Source organism: Mustela erminea, chromosome 8 (assembly GCF_009829155.1).
Source record: "Mustela erminea isolate mMusErm1 chromosome 8, mMusErm1.Pri, whole genome shotgun sequence".
Taxonomy (NCBI): Eukaryota; Metazoa; Chordata; class Mammalia; order Carnivora; family Mustelidae; genus Mustela; species Mustela erminea.
Window position 1 is genome coordinate 99,355,134 of NC_045621.1, and position 23,008 is coordinate 99,378,141.

The following is a 23,008-nucleotide window of genomic DNA, read 5'->3' on the forward strand; positions in this document are numbered from 1 at the left end:
TGGGCACTGGTTGAGAGTGTTGAAGCCCATTATTTGTGATTGCAGTTCAGACGAAGGGAAGAAACTGTGTCCAGATGAGAAGCAATTTGAATGTGTGTGTGGACTTGGATTTTTCATAGCTTCTGTTCCATTCCGTCCCTCTTCGCCTGAGCATTTCCCGATCTGCTCTCCCACTGCCGAGGCCACATCTACGTTTTTCTTTTTTCTATATGGCTCATTGTCTTCAAATTTTTGTTTTTTGTGCTCTCTTCCCAAAAAGCAGTCACAGTGAGATTTGCACTTTAATAAAAGGTTAGTTCAAAGATCGACACCTAGGAGCTTCAGTTCTTAAATATTAGAGGTAATTTAGTATAATATTTGCTTTTACATATTTATTTCTTCTTAGTTCTCACTCATCTGAAGATGCATCTGTGTTAGCTAGAATTTGATTCTTTTCAAATATATTTTGACTGTGTCATTCATTTTCAAATCTGAAGGACAATAAATTAGAAAAGAAAAGTAACTCAAAGAAGAGACAAATGGAAGGTTGCAGTGTTGAGCCGTGGATGAGTGATAAATGTGGTCTGTTCATGAGACCATACAGGACAAACTGCTACCGTGTGAGAAAGAACACGCCTTCCACAAGAACAGAGGGGCAGGTCTGCTTCAGTGATGCGTTCAACTGTGAGGTGGGGGAGGTGATGACATGGGACAGAGACAGATGAGGAGAAACATGTTGGTAGCACACCACCAAGAAATAGCGTATCTGTTGTGATAACCACTGGGAATATGCACTCAGGTCCTGTCGCAGGATGTCGCCAGGGACCATATATTTGTATATGGCTTTTTAAAATGTTGGGTGCCTAGGTGGCTCAGTGGGTTAAGCCTCTGCCTTCAGCTCAGGTCATCATCTCAGGGTCCTGGGATCGAGCCCCACCTGGGGTTCTCTTCTTGGCAGGGAGCCTTCTTCCTCCTCTCTCTCTGCCTGCCTTTCTGCCTACTTGTGATCTCTCTCTCTCTGTCAAATAAATAAAAATAAAAATTAAAAAAAAAAAACCATTGATGACAAGGCAGCAAACCTAACTAGAAGAGAGAAGAATGATTCTAATCAAAATTAGGAATTATTTCAGGTGTTACTGCTATTGCTTACTGTTATAGGTTCTCCTATCACGCTTTTTAAAAAAATTTTTTGAAGATCTGTTTTACTTTTTTGAGGGAGAGTGTGACCGAGAGAGAGAAAGAGAGAGAGAGAGAGCACAGGCTGGGGAAGAGGGGGAGGGAGAAGCAGGCTTCCCCTTGAGCAGGGAGTCCAAGGTGAGGCTCTATCCCAGCACCTTGGGATCATGACCTGAGCCAAAGACAGACACTTAACCAACTGAGCCACCCACATGCCCCTCCTATCACACTTTTAGTATATTCTATATGTATCCATGGATCCATGGATACATGTATTTGTCTATTTAACTTTTTACAATGTTTCTTTATTTAACATATTTAAAGTTTAATCTGCCACATCTTCTAAAAGAGTCACCTTTCTCGTTTTGTCATCCTTGTGACTTACCGCTGCAACCACTGTTAAAATCATTAAACAAGAGGGCCATTACACTGAGGCGGCTCAAAAGCCTTGGCAGTGTATGTATACAAACCAGTACCTAAGCCAGAATCCATGTACTAGGAGCCAAGAAACCAAACCAAACCAAAGAGCAGTGAATCACAAACAGCCAATTAGGCTTTCTCAAATAAGGCAACTGCTTATTTATAGGTGATCGAAGGTCTCATTTTGCTTCTGTGTCTTCACTATAAAAACTTTTCCCCCTGGCGCTGCTTGCAGAGAGCTCCTCACCACTCTCTGGCATTGTCTAGTTTGAATCGATGTTTGTTGGAATGAACTCTTGAAAATTCTTATGGGCCTCAGTTTATATTTTAATCCTACCTCTTTCTCCTGAGAGGTAGGGCTCTCTAGTTCTGTTTTGTCCTTATAAGTTATAAACAATTTTTAAGTGTTAGTGTCTATCAATAATCAAAATAGAATCTGAGCAGTAATATTTCTTCTGGTGGGTTTGCTGATTTAGAAAATTCAAAATTTTTTCAACCTAGCTTACAATGGGTATATTAAGTGACTATAAGTTTTAAGACTTTCGGCTCAGTTAGTGAAAAAGAATTATTTTCTAGCCATCAGAGGCAGCCTGCCTTGAGAGGCAGCAAAGTGGGGAAGAAGTATGCCTTACTCCTCAGAAATTCTTTTATTAATATTTTAGCAATCACCTGCATGACATCACATGTACCTAATCAGTTCTTGTCCATGTATACTTCCTTGATTCTCCTAGGACAGTGTGGCTGATCTTTTTTTTTTTTTTTAAAGATTTTATTTATTTATTTGACAGAGAGAGATCACAAGTAGGCAGAGAGGCAGGCAGAGAGAGAGAGAGAGGAGGAAGCAGGCTCCCTGCTGAGCAGAGAGCCCGATGCGGGACTCGATCCCAGGACCCTGAGATCATGACCTGAGCCGAAGGCAGCGGCTTAACCCACTGAGCCACCCAGGCGCCCAGTGTGGCTGATCTTATAGAGGGAGTTCTCCATTTCCTAAGTTCCTTAGAAGAGGATAGGACAGTGCGGTGACCTGGGTTTTCCTCTTCTCTAGTCTCTTTTCCCACCACGGCTTTGAGGAAGTTTGCAATCTTAAATCTTGAAAGCCACTTTCAGTTCCTAGAATGGGCCACAGTTCTTTGCAGTTTTGATGACTTCATCCATATTGTTCCCTATTTTTAGAATATTCTTCCCTTCCTATTACACTTAGCTCTCTCACATTAATTTAAGGTTTACTGAAACCACAAACACACACACACACACACACACACACACAATTTTTTTTCATTTTTGGGATTCTTCCCTGAATTTACTTCTCCTGGCCTGAGAGCGGTATTCTACTGTGTACCTGCCGAATGTTCTGTGCTCGCTTATTTAGTAACAGTAGGCTTTTACGTGGTTTAATTCATTTGGACTCATTCCAGCAACCTTCTCAGTCAGTAATGTTACTTATCATCAACCTCTTTTTATGCACGAGAAAACAGGCAAAGAAAATTAAGTAACTTTTGCCCAAAGTCTCACAGCTAACAAGTGATTGAATGAGTTTTGAATATAAGTGGTCTAGCAGAAAAGTTCATACCAGTGCTATCCAATAGAAACCTAATGTGAGTTACAAATGCACTGTGATTTTTAAATTTTTCTACTAAAGGACACATTAAAAAATGAAAAGAAACAAGTGAAGTTAACTGTATTAATATATTTTGTTAAATATATCCTGAATAACAATTCAGTATTAATCAGTATTTTTTAAATGAGATTTCTTATATTCTTTCATATTGAATTTTGAAAATCCAATCTATATTTTACATTTAAAATATATCTTAATTTTTGGCTAGTGTCTTAAAATATACAGGGCTAATTGGAACCTTTACTCAGCAGTGCAAGTCTTTACTCTTAATCACAATACTTCTCTTTGTATTGAAATAGTTTTATTTGTCTGTGTCCCTCTATTGAAAAGTGAGCTTCTTTACTGTGTGAGGATGTGTTATTCATAGATTCTTTTCTTATCCCTAGCAAATAGACCAGCTAGTACCTGATATAGAGTAGAAACTTCATGTTAATGAGTTTTATTGCTCAAGTATTTTAATCGCTTCAGCGTTTACAGATTTATGGATACAGTTTTTTTTAAGGATTTGATTTATCTATTCAACAGAGGGAGACAAAGCTAGAGAGGGAACACAAATGGGGAGTGGGAGAGGGAGAGGCAGGCTCTCTGCTCAGAGAGCCTGATGTGGGGCTCAATCCCAGGACCCTGGGATCATGATCTGACCTGAAGGCAGATGCTTAAAGACTGAGCCACTGGGTTACCCCATATGGATACAATTTTTCATCATGGTTGAGTTGAAACTTCAAGATTCAAAATGCTTGAACAAATTTCTAAATGGGACACATTTACACTCTTGAGCTGATCATGGGAGAAGATTGAGAAGGCATTCAGGAAGATGGTTGTGGTTCTCAGTACTGAGGAGGGCATGTGCTATGATGCGCATGCAGATTATACTTAACTAATGAATTGTTGAACATTTCATCAAGGACTAATTATGTACTATACAGTGGCTAACTGGTCATAATAAAAAAAATAAAATATAAGAAAGAATATAAGATTCCACTTAAAATGTTGGCAAATGCTGTTTCACAAAACCGTATGTTGATATAATAAATGAAAACACAATCTGAAAGTGTTCTGCAAAAATGTTTTATTATTATAGAATACAGTATTCTGTTATAATTGTTTAGAAAAAAGGGGGACAGAATTAGGATTGTAATATCATGTTTGATAAAATCATGAATGAAACCATGCCTCAAATATAGTAGATGCCTAATAAGTGTTTTTAAACTTGATTTATTTGAGCCAGGGGTAGTAAGTACAACTCACGCAGGTGTTCGTTATTTATTGGAAATCCTATCCAATGAGCCATCAGTTTGGACAAGCTGGGACAGTTCCTCAAAATGAACTCCATTATAGTCAAATTGTTCCATCTGTTTTCCCTAAATGAAAGAAGCTTCCCTTGATGCTAGTCAAAGAGTGAGGGCTCCTTGACTCAGAACCAGATGCAAGCTTAATACCAGTCTTCCATTTCAGCACAATTACATTCTTGGCAGCCTATGATGCTCATGGGGTAAACTTTTTATAACAATTATCAATATCAGCCAATTTTTCAGAATGGGCAAGAATAAACTCCAGTGACTCCAGCATGAGTTTTTAGTCTTCCAAAGGCTTTCTCTGGCTGACTGCCATCGAGAATATGTAGGAGCGTAAAGAGTGCAGTTTTATGTAACACTCTAGAAACCAGCTAACTTTATCTCTACATAGGTTGTAAAGATTTAATCATTTTAAATTAACTTTAATGTTGGTTTAGTGTACTGTTTTTGTGAAAACTGATTTTTTTCCTCTGATATTTTATATACAGAATTGCAGGTGTGTGTGTGTGTGTCTGAGTGAGAACATTTATCTAGCAGTGCTTAAAGGTTGGCCTATCATTGACTCCTTCATAAAACTGTTGTGGGAAAAAAGAAGGCACCTTATTGATGGGCTATGGCTCAATGAGAACCCAGGACTTTTGGATTTCTGGTGGGCCAGGGTGTGTGTGAATTGGAGTTGAAGTTTCTGTTAGGAATATAATTTAGGGTGCTGTGAGATGACATTAAGTCCTTGAATCCAAGAATGACTAAATCCTGTCATTATTCAGCATTCCTTATACCTTGTGACCTCAGGTAGATCATTATACAAGGAAAATACCAATTATAAACACATACTGTTTTATTTTTAACTGGATGTTCATAACAAGAAGAGTGTATGTCCTTTAAATTGTGATAGAGCACCTAGACTTTTCTGAAGGTTTAAGTGAAAGTTTCCTTTTTTTTCAAAAGTCTTAATCTTAGCACTAGACTGCTGTAAAAACTAAAGCCATGAATTCACATGAGCAAAGGGTGAGAAGTCGTAAGAGTCATCTTGCCTTTCAATCAGGCTTTAAAGGATTCAGCCCATGTAGGCTGAAAGATACCAGAGACCATATGGATTTGAGCTTCTCAGAAATTCAGACGCAGAGTTTATGTTTTTGGACACAGAATAGATAAAGATATAATTTTGTGACATCCACAACTAGAAGTGGTGGGAATGGAGCTGGAAAAGAGCACAGATTTGTATGTTATTGAGGATAAGCTAGTATAAATTCAAATTAGACCATTATAAACTTTAGGATGTTAAATGTAGTTCCCATGGTAACCATAAAGAAAATAGCTACAGAATATACCCCAAGGGAAATGTGAAAGGTATTTAAACATTTCACTATATTAAAAAAAATCACTTAAACATAAAAGAAGACTAATGCAGGAAATGAGAATAAAAATCTATAAGGTATATAGAAAACAAATTTTTAAAGATGACAGAAATCAGTTTTCCCTTATCAGCAGTAACTTAAAATTACCAGTAATTAAATATAAATAGATTGAACTCTCCAATAAAAAGATGATTGTCATAATGGATTAAAAATATGATCTAACTATGTGCTGTGAATAGGAGACACACTTTCAATCCAAAGACACAAATAAGTTGAGAGTGAAAGGATAACAAAAGATATTCCATGTGAACGGTAACCAAGAGATCATGGGTAACTGTGCTAATATGAGACAAATTAAACTTTAAATCAAAACAGTTGGCAAGATACAAAGAACAACATTATGTAGTAACAGGAGGGTTTTTTTTTTTTTAAGATTTTATTTATTTATTTATTTGACAGAGATCACAAGTAGACAGAGAGGCAGCAGAGAGAGTGGAGAGTGGGGGAGAAGCAGGCTCTCTGTTGAGCAGAAAGCCTGACTCGGGGCTAGATCCCAGGACTCTGGGATCATGACCTGAGCTGAAGACAGAGGCTTTAACCCACTGAGCCACCAAGGCGCCCCCCCACACTACAATGGCATATTATTCATTCTTAAGAAGGAAAGAAATTCTGACATGTGCCTCAACTTGAGTGAATATTGAAGACATGCTAAGTAAAATGAGCTGATCACAAAAAGACAAATACTGAACCATCCCCTATGAGATACATAGAAATAATTGGAATTGTAGAAACAGAAAGTAGAGTGGTGATTTTTAAAATTTTTTTCAATTATGGGGCACCTGGGTGGCTCTGTGGGTTACAGCCACTGCCTTTGGCTCAGGTCATGATCCCAGGATCCTGGGATCGAGCCCCACATCGGGCTCTCTGCTCAGCAGGGAGCCTGCTTCCTCCTCTCTTTCTTTCTGTCTGCCTACTTGTGATCTCTGTCTGTCAAATAAATAAATAAAATCTTAAAAAAATTTTTTTTAATTTTTATTTAAATTCAATTAACATATAATATATTATCGGTTCCAGAGGTAGAAGTCAGTGGTTGTCTTATACAATACCAAGTGTTCATTACATCACATGCCCTCCTTAATGTCCATCACCCAGTTACCCCATCCCCCCAGGACTTTCAGGAGCTGCCCCTTCATTGACCATCTCTGTTTGCTGCCGGTCAGGACATCAGCTCAGACTGGGCAAGGGGCAGGAGTGTGGTGCTGGAAGTGGGTAAAGACCAGGAAGTAGCGTCCCCTGAAGCAGCTGTTGCAATTCTCATCATCAAATTGTACTTAAATCCGTCTCCTCTCACAATTGTGGTTACACCATATTCTCTTGACTGTGTAGTGTTAGTCCAGTTAATGAAGTTCCTGAGGCTCAGTTTTATTTTCTCTTCTGTAAAAAGGACCGTTATTGTAAGAATTACACAAGATAAGTATAAATGCCTAATGAAATGCCTTCACCCTTATAGACTCTAATAAATAATAACTTTTTTTAATGTACCACATAACTTTAAGATTTTAAGTGCTTATTTTTCCCCTTTCATATTTCTTAGGAACATAGTGAACACTTAACAAATAAATAATTGAGTGACTAGTTTAACCACAGATTGAAAAATTGTGTGTATTATCTTGTTACTGGCTGTATCAGAACACTTTGATAAGGATTAAAAAGTAGTGCTTATTTTCTGTATCATATCTGCATCTGTGAACACAGTTATCTGCTAGTTGATCCTGGTATGCTTCCAGCTGTGCCCCAGAGCAATGTTATGAAGGTAAAATGTGGGTGAAGTGAGGCAGGATCTGCAGATTGTGGCTCTTATCTGCTTAATGATGTGACAGTAAGTGTCATATTAAGAAGAGAGACAGGAGGGTTCATTTTTTTTTGAAGCAGAAACATACTGGTCCGTGCAAAGAATCTCATATCATGTTTTCTAGAAGATCATGGAAGACAAAAAAAGGTGAACTAGAACGTGTGAGGAGAGACATCTGTTCTCTCTGATTCTTTAACTCACTTTAAACTTGGAGAAACAAAGCAAGGTGACAGTTTAACTCATGTTTTGTTGGGTCTAGATCTTTAGCTCTTGCATAAAAGTGAGCAAGCTGCCATCTGTGCAAACAGGTGGCTTGAATTAAATATGATGAGTATTAAAAAATCATAGTTGGAGGGACAGCAAGAATGGGGAATTTAAGAAAAACCCAGAGCAGTTTTCGTAAGATGGGGAATGGGAACCGTCCAGTGCATCAGAGTTAGAAGATAAAGTGTTGCGACTACTTGTCCAGAAGTCTCAAAGCACCTGCATACTTCACATCTTCTTAGTAATTCTATCCTCGGTATGTTGTCCCAAGAAACAGATTGAGAGCCTTACCCTTGTGCCTCCCTCAGCAGTCTGCTGTGGGTCAACTGAACCCATCTTGGAAACAAGAGGGAGACACTTACAACTACAACTTACAACAAGTATCGCTTACCCATCACTTAGTTATGACTCAGCAGTATCTCTCTTACCTTCATAAAGAAGGTTCTTGAAACTTAAAGCTAAGTGAAAAGAGGAAAGAATAGAATATACAAATTAGAGGGCCAGCTAAAGGATGCAATATGTCATTAGTTAAGAGATAGCCAGTGTTGCAGAAATTGGACTGGACTTGGAATCACAAGGAGTTTTAGGAGTTTTAGTTTTAGTTACTTATTCCTCACTGTGTTCACCCTAAGTTTACTGTGGCTTTTCCTTCCTAGCTGATATGTTACTGTTGCCTAAGCATTTCTGGACCATAACCCATGGAAATTGTGAGATAATAAATGTGTGTTGTATTTAAAAAAAAAAAAAAAAAGTTTTCTGTGGCTTTCATTTTTCATTGATAAAATGAAAGGATTGGGCAAGATGACCTCCTTGGTTCCTCCTAGCTCTTCAAAATAGTTTGGAGCCAATTATTTATTTATTCTAGAGATTCTTTTATAGAAACAATGTATAAAAATTACTGATAAACTAATTAGGTAATCTATATCTGAATGACTAATGTATTGACTATATATATTTTTACTTATATAAAATATACCCATGTGTGATATTTGTACATACATGTACATACAAACATGTTTGGGTTTATATATATATATATGTCTTATACATACATGCATACATATATACACAGGTTTATAGACATATATATGTATATAAATCACATTGATTGGAAAAGACTCATGGTGGAGGGATGGACTTTGAACTTGTCTATGATGTTTAGTAAGGGAGTTTGGTTCATAATAAGAGAGTTTGGTGTGGGTGGTTTGAGGGAAAATAAACACGGTAATAAAATACATACGGTGTTGGTGTTGTAACACTAAGTGATTCAATTTAAAGTGTATGTTTAGAGTTTATCCTTATTGGCAGGACTCATTTGTAAATTCAGTCTGTTCCTTGGCAAATCTGATAACTCTTAACAACTCAACAGGAGACTTGAAACTTTGAGGGAAATTTGTAATTCTTCCAGGATGTGCATCTCTGTATCCCCTCAGCAGTCTCAGCCTGATCTGCTGCCAGCATGATTCCCCTCTTCTCAGCAGAACAAAATCTCTGACTATACATCCTGGCAAAAGCACACATTCCTCCTGGAAAGCTTCCCCAGTGAGCCACAAAAGTCCTATGATTTCAGGCAAAATCATTTTCCTCTAGGAGAAGCATGATTTGGGAACATGGCAGGACCCCAAGCAAACTTGAATTTTTTCTCAGAATTTTGACAGTTATTACGACCCGTTCTGCTGCTGCCAAATACCTCCCTGACCTCATCTCACTCATTCTCACAATCAATTCTACTTCACTTTCCTATATAATAAAACACCGATTTATGGTAGGTTTGGAGAAGCATTGTTTTTGTTTGAAACAACATCCGTCATATGTGAAATCAGTCATTTACAACAATATACAGTGTGTAATAGATCTGTTATCCATATCACTTTGCCAAACTTGACCCTTTTCTGACATCCACAAAATTTTTTTTTTCTTAAAAATCAACACTCAACCTTTGGCATGAGTGGACATGGGATTTAGTCTTGTGCCTTGTTGGTGCGTTGCAGATTCTTACCATCCAGGGCAAGAATGTCTCCCTGGCCCAAACAAGACCAGTGAGAGCAATGAATCTCTAATTGAGAATCCTGGAAAAAAAGAACCTTGATTTTTCCAGTCGGGCTGGAAAGTAAGAGGCTGTAAGCTTTCCAGGTTGTATAACCATCTCTTGATTGTGCAGAGAAAGCCTATCTGCATGAGCCATCAGAAAAAAATTCCGGTAAGATAGTGTCCATGCCTTGATGACATCATTTGAGCTTCTGCAACAAGTTATACTTCAAGTCAGATAGACAATGCAGTCCTTTTTTTTTTTTTTTTCTTTTTTAATGTCCATTTAGGTTGAGGCTTTGATACTGGAAACAAAAATAGCCCTTTACAGGGCACCTGGGTGGCTCAGTGGGTAAAGCCTCTGCCTTCAGCTCAGGTCATGATCCTAGGGTCCTGGGATCGAACCCCGCATCGGACTCTCTGCTCAGCGCAGACTGCTTCCCGCCCCCCTCTCTGACTGCCTTTCTGCCTACTTGTGATCTCTGTCAAATAAATAAATAAAATCTTAAAAAAAATAGTCCTTTACTTGTCTCCCACCTCCTAACCTGAAATAGAAAATAATACCAGTGACTTATCTGCGTATTCTTATCTGATCAGTTTTCTCCTGAGAACATCAATTTGTATAATAGCTGTTTAGAGTTGGATAAGTTACATCCTTGGTGTATGACAAAACATGATTAAAACCATTTTACAACGTAAACTTAATGAGCATCTTTCTTTAATCAACTGAGTTTTTCTCATGAATTTCAACACTGTTAAAGGGGGGAAAAAAAAAAAAGGCCTAAAAATGCTTGAGAAGTGATTTCATCCAAACTCAAAAACAGAAACCTGCTGCCCAAAGTTACTGCCTCATTTCCAGTAAATTTAGCCACAGGACTAATTATAGTTTTTCTGATGTTGCTAATTGTCATATGCATGTTAATATATTTAACATTTCTGTTATTCAGTTCTAGGTTCTGGTTGTCTTTCAGTATGTGAATTTTTAATTATTCCTTTTGTCACTTCTTTCAGTGTTTTTTTTGCTTAAATCGATGCAATACTTCTATCTTTTTCAACTAAGTCAATTTTCTATTTAATGAAGTCTTACCTTATGTTTCAATTATATTCTTCTTGGAGAGCAGTGATCAATTTTAGTCTCTAGAGATTTAATTGAAAAATGCAGAAATTGATAAAGGTATGCCATTATGGATTTGAAGAGTCATAGCATCTGTTGTTCAGATGTGTGAATTAGTTTGCCAGACAACAAAATTCCTCAGAGCTCCTTTGTGAAACTGTTCAGGGCTACCTTATCTACATTTCCTTTTTTCTACATTCTAAATATTGCCACTTTGCCTCTTCTTTATTACCAATTATCATGTTTCAATTTATTTGTCTTTCTAAAGTATCATTTGGGCTGAAAAGTGTTAGGCATTTGAAGTAGCTAATGGGGAGTTTTTAATAGTGGGGTATAATGCCTAATCTTCAATTTTAAGAGAAAAAGGATGCAAACTGTGATACACATTGAGATCTCAACTGCATGTTTTATAAAGAAATGCATTAACATTTTCCCAGTTATTTTTCCCTGATATGTTTGCATTCTACAAATTTTCAATGATACATATATATTACTGCACAATCAGAAAGATGCAGAAAGTTACTGTCTTTGACCTCATGTCTTTTTCTTTCCTTTTTTTTTTTTTTTTTAAATTTGAGTAGAGTTGACCTACAATATTACGTTAGTTTCAGGTGTGCAACATAGTGATTCAACTTCTCTACACCTTATGCTATGCTCACCACATGGGTAGCTACCATCTGCCACCATCCAACACTATTCCAACATCATTGGTTGTGTTGCTTATACTGTACCTTTATTCCTGTGGCTTATCCATTTCGTAACTGGAAACCTGTACCTCCCTGTCCCTTTACCCATTTTGCCCATCCCCCAAACGTCTCCCCACTGGCAACCATTGGTTTGTTCTGTGCATTTACAGGTCTAATTCTGCTTTTTGTTTGTTTGTTTATTCATTTGTTTTGTTTTCTAGGTTCCCCATATAAGTGAAATCACCATAAGTCTTTTTCTTTTGTCATCTTGAATGTGCTGATGTTAAATATGACTAGAAAAACATTTCCATGGGATAACAAAAGCTGTCTAAGATGAGCTGGCACTAAATAGGCAAAAATAATGAATTCGTATGTCCATTCAACTGAAAGAACCATGGCAGAGCATTACATCTTGAGAAGCAGGTCATAATCTTATCAAAGATTAGAGAGTAAACATGTTTGTGATTGGGAAAATGTCAGTAGTTAACAGAAATGGACTTAAGCGCATGGACTGGCTAGAAAGCATCCAAAGGGGATTCAAAATAGCTAAGTGCTGTGTGGTGAAGTCTGCACAGATACATATATACATAGTGTAATTTAGAGCGTTAAATGGCAGTCACTGTCACAGTATGAAAGCACAAATTGGATGTGTAAAATTAAAGTTAATTTTGAGTTTTTAATTTATAAGTTTGATGAAAGATTATTTGATTTATGACTACATTAATAAAATTTCACTGTGCAGTTTGAAGCTATTTTATTAGATGTAGAAATTAAAATTAAAACCTTGAGAGATGATTGGGGGGTGTTTAGAATTGAGGGAGGAGAGCTTTTGAGTGAGAACAAGAATCCGAGGTTTTGCCCTATTTGCAAATTAATGTGTGTGTAAAACATGAGGCCCTTACATCAAAGACAAAAAGAGTTTATTCCTCAGGGCAACAGACAAATCACCAAGACAGCAGTGGTGAAGGCCAGATGGTATTTTGATATACAGAGGGGTGTCTTACAGGAATAGAACCCTGAAAAAAGAAAATTTACTTTTTTCCGGATTGGTGGCTACCTGCCCATCCTCCAAAGGTACAGTTGGAGGCTGAGATCACCCTAGTTTAATCTTCAGAATGAGAAAAAATGTTGGCATACAGTGACTGACTCCAACAAAAACAAAGGACAGAGAATTGCTTTATATATTTGCTTAACCGCATGTTTTTTCTTGTATTTTACAGTTTAGAGATTACTTTGAAATAATCTCTGTTCTCTTCAAGTGTCTTTGTGATGTAGGAAAGACATTAGGGTTCAAAGATGATGGCCAAGAAAGAATTCTGGAGACATTTTTGGTGCGAAAATGTGGTCTTACTAAAGGGCAGGGAAAGGACTTGTGGGCAGAAAGAGCTGCATCTGGGTCATTATGTACTCCCAAGTTGGGAGGGAGTTATGAATAGTGTAAATCTCTAAGGAATTTTGGAAACAAGGTTTCCAGGACATTGAAGGGGCTAGCTGTTATTGGGAAAAGGTCATTTATTACCCTCTAATAAAACCTGAGTCATGAGACCCTTCGGATATATAGCAGGGGCCATACACGTGGAGGATAGATAATTCCCAGCATGTATCTTGGAGGGTTACAGATAAAGGAAATTTCTGAAGGAATTTTTACACTGAAAGTAGCCTTACAGGATTCTGGGATTGGGCTCAGATTGCCTTTTGCCCTTAGCCAGATATTAACATCAAGGCAGCTGAGGAATGTCAGAGGAATGTCATTCTGCCCATTTCAAGGACTTGTCAGTGGGCTGTAGGTAGTTCGAAAATTTAATAATTTCTCTTCGGCTTTTGTTTCCCGCATCAACTGCAGTAGAATTTTAGACCTTTACTATCATGGAGCACATCAACTTTTACGTTCACTTTACATGAGATACTCAGTGAAGAGAAGGTTTGAATCTGTGTCTGTCTTTCTTTTGCCTTCTGGCTTCAATAGACTGGACCACTCAAGCAGATCATTGATTATAGGAGTCTGAAGTTAAGAAGGCTTTTGGTAGACTCCTATAGGTTTTAACTGAAGAAAGTTGAGAACCAGTTACAACTTGGTACTTATGCTACTGTTATGCAAACAAACCTTCTGGTGACAAGAAATATTTGAAATTCTAGAGAGAGGTGTTCTATTTTCCTCTTGTGTGTGTGGGTTTTTTTTTTTTTTTTTTGCAAATAATCTAAAGAATGAAATGATCATCAGAAAATTGTTGCTATTCACATTTTAGCTACAAATCAGAAAGACATCATTTAGCTGAGTGGCCATCAACTGCTCCATTATTGAGTCTGGAAAGGGCTCTTTATTACAGGAAGTGCCATTCATTGGATTGACACTTCCATATGAATTAATGATGATTACTTACAATTATGAAGACTTTTAAATTAAGATGGCCTTTATTCTGGTTACTTTTTAGGAAAATGCATTTATTTTGTACACCTAACTTAATCCTATTTACAAAGAATTCAAACCATTTTAAGCCAAGTATATGTCTAATGCCAGGTTAGAAAAAAAATAAAACAAAACAAAACTCTTTAGAATATATAGATATTTGGAGGATCCAAAGAATGTTCTTCTAGTGACATTGCAATGATCAATATCGAAATCAACTTTTATAAATACAGGAAATAAAAAGTATGTCCTATGAATAAGGCAAACAATTAACAGTCTAGAGGTCAGCAAATTTTATCTTTAAGGGACCAGAGAGTAAATATTTCAGGCTTTGTGAACCATTGGGTATGTTGCAGCTTTTCCCATCTACAGTTACAGTATGAAAGCATCCATAGACAAAGATAAATGAATAAATACCTAAATGTGGTTGTGGGCCAAATTTGGAGGGCCTGGGTTTGACCTCCAACCACAGCAAGAGTTTGTGGACCACTGCTGTAGCATACTAAACTAATTCTGTGTGTGTGTGTGTGTGTGTGTGTGTGTGTGTGTGTGTGTGTATGTGTGTATATCTCCTTGAACAACCTATAGGTTAGATGTGCTGACCCTCCATAGTCAAAAATGTGTATATAACATTTGACTCTCTAAAAACTTAAATCCTAGTAGCCTTGAATTGACTGAAAGATGTAATAATAACATAGTTGACACTTCTTTTGTATTTTATATGCATTATATACTGTATTCTTTTTTTTTTTTTTAAGATTTCATTTATTTGACAGACAGAGATCACAAGTAGGCAGAAAAGCAGGCAAAGAGAGAGAGAGGAGGAAGCAGGCTCCCTGCTGAGCAGAGAACCCAGTGCGGGGCTAGATCCTAGGACCCTGGGATCATGACCTGAGCCGAAGGCAGAGGCTTTAACCCACTGAGCACCCAGAGAATACAGAATATGCTGTATTCTTAAAATAAAGTAAGCTAAAGAAAACAAAATGTTTTTAAGAACATCGTAAGAGAAAATGTTTATGGTACTTTACCGTATTTATTGAGAAATATCTGGAAATAAGTGGACCTGCACAGTTCAAACCCTTGTTCACTTATCAACTGTATATACATAGTTTATTGATATGTATATATCAATATTAATTTACAATACATAATATATAACTTAAATTTAATACCAGAATATTATTAAAGTAGGTTACCTGAATTTAGATTTCCAAAGTAGTGTTAAAAGAAAAATTATTCTGACACTTGTTAAAATAGTAAAGAGGACTTTATTTATGACTGTTATAATAGAGTTAAGACTATGGTGTTGGGGGAGAGACTGAATTGAACTCTGAATACCACAAGAAACTGAAGATTTATCACCAAAGAGCAGAGGTGGCAGGAGGGGAAAATTACTGAGAGGACATACTGAGGGTAGGGGATTCTTCCTATACTGGCCTGACAGGATTCTCATTAAATGCAAGGCCAAGTACTTAGATGTCACAGCTGGGGGTGAGGAGTTTGATCAGACATCAATGGTAGGGGTATTCTAACCAACCTAACTTAGCAGGATTCATGCTAAAGGCAGGCCAAGCTTAAGGACTAGTCAAGAAGAGCATTCTGAGGAGTCTGACTGAATTTTGGTCAAGGAGGGAGTCTTTGTCAGTGGTGCTAGATATATTTCTAAATAAAGTTGTAACAATGGAAAAAAGGAGGAATATGAAAGTTAAAAGATTTAATCTTGTGGCAGAGAAAAAAATATTTCTTGGGATCCTTCAGTGGGATATATACTATACATATTATACATATACATATTATAGAATATAGAAGTTTCAAAGAGCTGAATGCTGGTTCCACCCCCAACCCTCCCAAGAAATACATCAAAGTAACAACTGAGGCTGTTGCTCACAATGGTCTAGAAGATGAAGGTCTTGACAGAGCGTAATCAGCATATGGAAAGGAAGGGACCAAGGAGAGTGTGTATGATGTTTTGGGTAGCTAGTTTGACAGGTCTCTCATTAGCAGTGTCAATTGGAACTGGGTGAGTTTGTGATAAGAGTTTAAGACTGATGAATTCAAGGAGGTGAGAGTTTGGGAGATAGAAACATTCATTTGGTGGAGGTATGTATTGTTGTGAGAAAGATATTTACTTTAGTGGGCACTAGTTGAATAGTCTATTTTTCAAGTAAGTGGGTGATCAGAAAGTTCTGTAGGGGAGTTGGGGAGATGAAGTTATTTACAACCTCATCTTCCTGGCAAGAATTTCCTGAAATATTAGAGTCATATTAGTGCAGACAGTTGAATGGTAAACTCATGTTAATATAGATAGTAAGATGTGTGGGTGGGAATAGTTCCAGGTCTCAACATGAAATAGGCCTTTCCTTGGGTTTATAAAGTACTTGAAGACCCAACACGACATATCGAAACTAAATAAAAATAGATAGTAATTTTTTAATGAAGTGTATGATTAAATATTAAATGACTAACATACAAGTTCAGAAAAGAGATTGAGCGAGGACCTTAGAAGTGTTGGGTATGAAATGCCAACTGAATATTACCCCCACCTTAAAAGACCACCAGAGACGTGAGTCAAAGCCAAGCAGCAAGGGTCATTTATTGCAGGTTCGAACCTGGACCTCTGCGCCGCTAGTTGCCGATAACGCCGAGAGGTCCGGAGCTGGGTCGGTGCAGGATTTTTATAGACAGATACAAACAGGTTTCGGGTGGGGCTGAGCTGATTGATTGATAGTTTGAACAGGCATACTTGGCGTCAGTGGATTGGGTCAGGGGACCCGCGCAAAAGCAGACAAAGCAATCTTACAGAAGCAGAACTGGCCGGTTAGCCCACGCATGGGGGGGGGGGGGAGCACTATCAGGATATTGAAGGTCTGGTTACCATCAAGCCAAGGCCACTTTCCCTCTAATGAGGCACTAACATAAAGACAATTGGGAGTCTCCTGGTGGAATGTTACATTCCTGCTATCAAACGTCCTTGTTAGTGAGATTTAGGTTTAGAAGAAATTTAACTTTATTTACTTTTCTTTCTACCTCCGCCTCCTTCGGTTTTTCATGGAGGGGAGGGTGACATTAGGGCTATTGATAAGGTAACTTCTTTGTTGTAAATCTCAAGGACATTTGCAAACCAAGGGAGACTCCTACCTTGCAGGACTGTGATCTCAGCAAGTTGACTATAGAATTGGGGCAGGAACTGGGTAGTGGGTATCGTAAACAAAATAGAGTGAGAGTGATTGTAAATGTGAACCATTGTAAGTAATAGGTGATCTGGACTATTTTATAGGGCATCAAGTGATAATGACCGTGGGAATATATGTCGAAAGGTAGTGAGCAACCTGAGTGCCAGTCTTTCATTTTACACTTTATTATTGGCAAGCCGTGAGTCTGAGTCTTTCTGGTACATATGACAAAAACACTTTGTTGTTTAGAATGTGTTAGGCTGTGTGATTGGAATAAACTGGAGGCTTACAGAGCATGTAGAGAACTACAACAATCTTCCAAGTGAAATGTAAAGAACAGTATTAATATAGGAGGTGAAGAGATAATATATTATGGACTTTTAGGGAGGGTATAGCCATGAATATAAGGAGAGTAGTTTTAGCCTACTGACTTTTACATACCTGCAAGACATCTGTATGATCTAGCATAGAACTGAAAATACAAAACTAGCATCTGGTGGGGTCAGAACCTGAGTTAAAAGTTTTAAGAATCAATATAGGAAGGTGATGAGGGAGCAGGAGGTTGGCTGAGGACAAAGCAAAAGATGGCACCTTGCACCCCCTCTCCACCCGCTCCCCTCCCCTGGGTAATATATGTGACAGTCCTCAGGCACCCCTGACTGCAATAAATGAGAAACAAAGAGTTAACTTGCAGAGATCACAGTCCTGCAAAACAGGAGTCTCCCTTGCTTTACAGATGTCCTAGAGATTTACAACAAAGAAGCTATCTTAACAATAGCACAATTTCCAGAGGCAAATAACTCAGTTCCTCAAGCCCTAACACCCTCCTCCCCTCCATAAAACTGAAGAAGGCTGAGGTAGAAGGAAATGTAAATAAGGTTAAGTTTCTTTTATACCTTACTCTCACTAACAAAGAAGCTTGATAGCAGGATTGTGACATTCCACCAGGAATCTCCCAACTATCATGATGTTAATGGCTTGCCAAAAGACAACAATGATCAAGCTACAAGACCTCTGGTATCCAGGCACCTTGTAGGCCCTCTTTAGCATATGAAAGCTCCATTGAAACCCCCCTTTTCCCTCACCTTCCTCCAACAACAGGGTACATAACCTGCCATCCCTCGCATCCCAGGGCAGCAGCTCTTTCTCCCCACGGGTCCTGTCCCTGTGCTTTAATAAACCACCGTTTTGCACCAAAGATGTCTCAAGAATTCTTTCTTGGTCATTGGCTCCAGACCTCAGCCCACGGAACCTCACTTAGGTTCTCGAACTTCATCAGGAAGGTCTGAGTAGAAAGGATGACTCAGACAATAGCAATTAAAAAGCAAGTAAATAAAGCTCAGAGTTGAGCTTGGAAGGATGTCTCCAGTGGGCTAGGAACAGGTTAGGATGTACAGACATTTTTGAGGAAGTAATTCTAGAACAAAGCAATGGTTCAGAGTCAAGAAAGGCGATTTTGAAATCCTTGTGTTCATCATCATTATCACACAACGGCTCATCTAGCAAGGTAGGCAATGAGCTTGGAGGAAGAGCACATTGGACTTGGCTGCTGCAGGTCTGTGGTAAAGGTTGGAAGTTTTCAAGTTTAGCAGAGTCAGGACTGCAGCTCACTGCAGGGTGATATTGATGAAGTTCTAGAACCTAGGTGAGGTTCAGTGGGCTGAGGTCCGGAGCCGATGACCAAGAAAGAATTCTTGAGACATCTTTGGTGCAAAATGGTGGTTTATTAAAGCACGGGGATAGGACCCATGGGCAGGAAGAGCTGCTGCCCCTGGATGTGAGGGATGGCAGGTTATATACCTTGCAGTTGGGGGAAGAGGAGGGGAAGGGAGGTTTCAATGGAGTTTTCATATGTTAAAGAGGGCCTACAAGGTGCCAGGAGGAGGCCTTGCCCTTGTGGCTTGATCAATGTCATCTTTAGGTCAGCCATTAACATTAAGATAGTTGGGAGATTCTTAGTGGGGTGTTATGATCCTGCTATCATTTAAATTCCCTTCTAGCTCAGCCTCCTCCAGTTTATGGTGGGGAGGGAGACATTAGGGCTTCAGGAACTGAGAGTTATTTGCCTCTGGAAATTTGTGCTATTGATAAGGTAACCTCCCTGTTTAGATCTCTAGGACATCTGTAGAGCAAGGGAGATTCCTGTTCTGCAGGATTGTGATCTCTGCAAGTTAACTATTTATCGTTTTATGGCAGTCAGGGGTGCCTGAGGAATGCTACACATATTACGGAGGGGAGTGGGTGGAGAGGGGGTGGTGCAAGGTGCCAGCTTTTGCTCTGTCCTCAGCCAGCCTCCTGCTCCCTCATCAATATGGTGAAGAGCATTAAGACACACAGATGGGCATGGAAATCTTGGGTAGAAGGTTTATTGAGGCTTACTCTGAAAGTAAACAAAAAACCTGGGGGAGAGCAAAAGACCTGAATGGAGGTATTACCATCAGCGTCAGCATCTCATTATATTATTATTATTAATACAGAAAGTAAATATATAGACTCTGAAAAGCACAAGTAACTGGCAAGAAGTACCAGAAATCAAACCAGAAACAAAATTTAAGAGTTCAGAGCATAGCAATTTGGCTACAAAACAGCTTTTTGCTTTGTAAAGGAGAAAGATTGCCTCATTCTAGAAGTCTGGAGAAAAAAGATGTATAGGGTGATATTTTGAGGTAGACAGGACAGTAATGCCATTTCTGATGTCCTTGCTTTTCACAGGTAAATACACAGAGCTTAGGGCTCTTTAAAATGTGAGGTTAGTTTTGCATAGTTGTGAGCAGTGTTTCAGCAGAAGTGAATGAGGGGCCTGCTGTGTTTCAAAGATGATTAGCTCACTATTCCAGACTTGCCCTTGTTATAGTTCACTAGTGATTAAATCTTAACTTGATATTTAATGAATTCTTTCAAAAAGTATTTAAGGTTTTTTCCTGTGATAATCACTTTGTTATTTTACTTAACTGTTTTTACTTTTTTTTTTTTTCAGTTTATTGTTTGGGAATTAAAAATATATTGGATGCTATGGAGTTTTTATTTTAGATATAAAAAACAGATTAAAAAAAATAAAGGCCGGGGCACCTGGGTGGCTCAGTGGGTTAAGCCGCTGCCTTCGGCTCAGGTCATGATCTCAGGGTCCTGGGATCGAGTCCCACATCGGGCTCTCTGCTCGGCGGGGAGCCTGCTTCCTCCTCTCTCTCTCTGCCTGCCTCTCTGCCTACTTGTGATTTCTCTCTGTCAAATAAATAAATAAAATCTTTTAAAAATAAATAAATAAATAAAGGCCATAGTTGAATTAATATTTCCCAAATAACTGATTTGCCATGCTTTTTCTGCCAATCCTTGAAAACTCTCTTTGCAGATAGATGATAGATTTTGTTTTGGAAGTATTCAAACCAAATTATCATGTCAAAATTAAATGCATACTTAGATTATCCATCATAGTATCAGCAGGAAAACAAAGTACCATTATGATGTGGGAACAGAAGGCTGGCTGAGGACAAAGCAAAAGCTGACACCTTCCAACCTTCCCTCACCCCCACTCCTGGGTGGGACATATGTGACATTCTTTAGGAATCTCCCACCCATCTTCATGTTAATACCTTGCTAGAGGGCAAAAAGACCTTGGCAATGGCAAGGCCTCTGGTCTGGTATCTTTGTAGGTCCTGTTTAGCATATGAAAGTTCTACTGAAACCTCCCTTTTCCTTACCTCCCCCCAATTCCATGGTACATACCTGCCACCTGTCACAACCCTGGGGCAGCAGCTCTTCCTGCCCACAGGTCCTGTCCCTGTGATTTAATAAACCACCATTTTGCACCAAAGATGTCTCAAGAATTCTTCCTTGGTCATCGGCTCTGGACCTCACCCCACGGAACCTCACTTACATTCTAAAACTTCATCAATTACACTGATGTGCATGGAAGGTGAATTTTGCCTGCTGTTAGTTAACCTTAAGTATAACCTATTAACCAGAGTTGAGTTTATTACCTTTTGGTTCTGGTTGGTTGGATGTGGGGACATAAGTGTAGGGCTAGGGAATCTGGGCCTGAGTGGTTAAGACAGGCCTTTTAATGTGAGAACCAGCTTAGAGTTGGGCATATTTCATGATGTAGTAGCTTAGGATTGGTGGACAGAGACACAAGCATCTTGAAGTTAGTATTAAATAAACAGGTGTTTGATAATTAAGAAATTTGCTCCATTTCAAGAGCTTCTTATTCAGATAAATTAGTTTTCATTTAGTTCCTGAAAAAAATTGTTTGGATACTTTTACACTTATTTTCGTGGGCAAGAACATGTAGTAACTCAAAATAATCATCTATGTTCTTGGTCCTGGACATATGGGGTGGACATAGAGGCCTTCGTTCTCAATTTCATTAGCAAAAACTGAACTGTTCTGTGAAGTTCTTTACTACCTGCTTTGTATGGAAGAGATAGAAAATAAAGGGTTACATTTACCTGAATGATCTTAACCTAAAATATACTTCTGTGTTTTTCCTTTCTTTAGACACATTAAGGAAAAGGGGATAGACAGAAATGACAGTAATAATGATCATCTAGGGAGACAGACACTAAAAATATATCTCGGAGCTCAGGGTTGAGAGGCTAGATGGTGATTCTTGTCACACCTTCTCATTTTAAAAAACTGACTGAATCAAATATGTGTTCGGGATAATTGACTCTTAACTTCCAATGAGCTGAAAAGGAAGAGAGATTATTTAATCAAAGCACTGTGTAGACATGCATAATACTGTATTTTAAGAATATTTCAAGTAACACCTACCTTAATCTTCCTGTGTTAATGCACTTTACTCATTGCTGTTGTTCACTCATATTTCATTACCTAATATTAAGCAAAATATGACATGACAATTTTGAAGTGTAGTTCCAGAAAGCAATTTATTAATGTAATAACAGGAGTATCGAAATGGGAGTTTCCACTACTGAGTATAAATCAAACAGTAAAGTAAGATAAATATGAGACCCAGAAGACCACATTTTAAAGACCAGGAAAAAAAATTAAACAGAATTAATAAAGGCAGGTTTTAGAGGCTTTTAAAATAATTCAAGCAGAAATCTGTATTAAATTTTAAACTAGGGAATTACACTTGATTTGAAAAAAGTTTCTCCTTCTAATTCAACATAATCTAATAGGAAAATTTGAAAGTGTGCAGATCTAAAGGTACTTATAAGTATCAAATCTGAATAGATTTTTCCAAGTCTAAATAATTATTCAGCAAAATGTTCTTTTAAAATATTAAATTTAGTTTTTATCTTCTCAAACAAGCTTCACTTCCTTTTACTTTGGTTCTAAGGGGAAAAAAAAATAGTTTTGCTTTTTCTACATCTGATACAATCCTCACTGACTTAGGATTTTCTCTTGCTGTGAGACTGGGGGGCCAAAGGTTACCATCCCTTCCATTGAAGATGAACCATGATTGATACTACAGTTGCTCTCTGAGGTCATCTTCCCTAAGCTCACAGACTTCATCCCTGTTTAGAATTTTTTTTTTTTTTAGAGTTTATTTATTTTTTTGACAGACAGGGATCACAAGGTGGCAGAGAGGCAGGCAGAGAGTCGGGGGGGCGGGTAGGCAGGCTCCCTGCTGAGCAGAGAGCCCAATGCAGGGCTCTATCTCAGGACCCTGAGA

General features: G+C 38.2%; 1 protein-coding gene and 1 long non-coding RNA gene across 6 annotated transcripts in view; one reads left to right on the forward strand and one right to left on the reverse strand.

Annotated features, from left to right (window-relative positions):
• DPP10 (dipeptidyl peptidase like 10) overlaps nucleotides 1-23,008 on the forward strand; it is a 1,361,251-nt gene that overhangs the window by 982,655 nt on the left and 355,588 nt on the right. Inside the window, exon 1 of one of the 5 annotated variants that reach the window (XM_032353839.1) lies at nucleotides 21,263-21,283. The exons of the other annotated variants lie outside the window; for them this stretch is intronic. Coding sequence (XP_032209730.1) covers nucleotides 21,271-21,283 — 13 coding nt within the window. The 5' untranslated portion in view covers nucleotides 21,263-21,270. Of the gene's footprint in view, nucleotides 1-21,262; nucleotides 21,284-23,008 lie in introns of those variants that run through there. 5 annotated transcript variants of the gene reach the window in all.
• Nucleotides 6,881-11,123, reverse strand: LOC116596746. Its single transcript, XR_004288298.1, has 3 exons — nucleotides 11,078-11,123; nucleotides 8,391-8,420; nucleotides 6,881-7,280 (listed from the first exon to the last, which is right to left on the reverse strand). It is a non-coding gene; the product is annotated as an uncharacterized LOC116596746 (long non-coding RNA).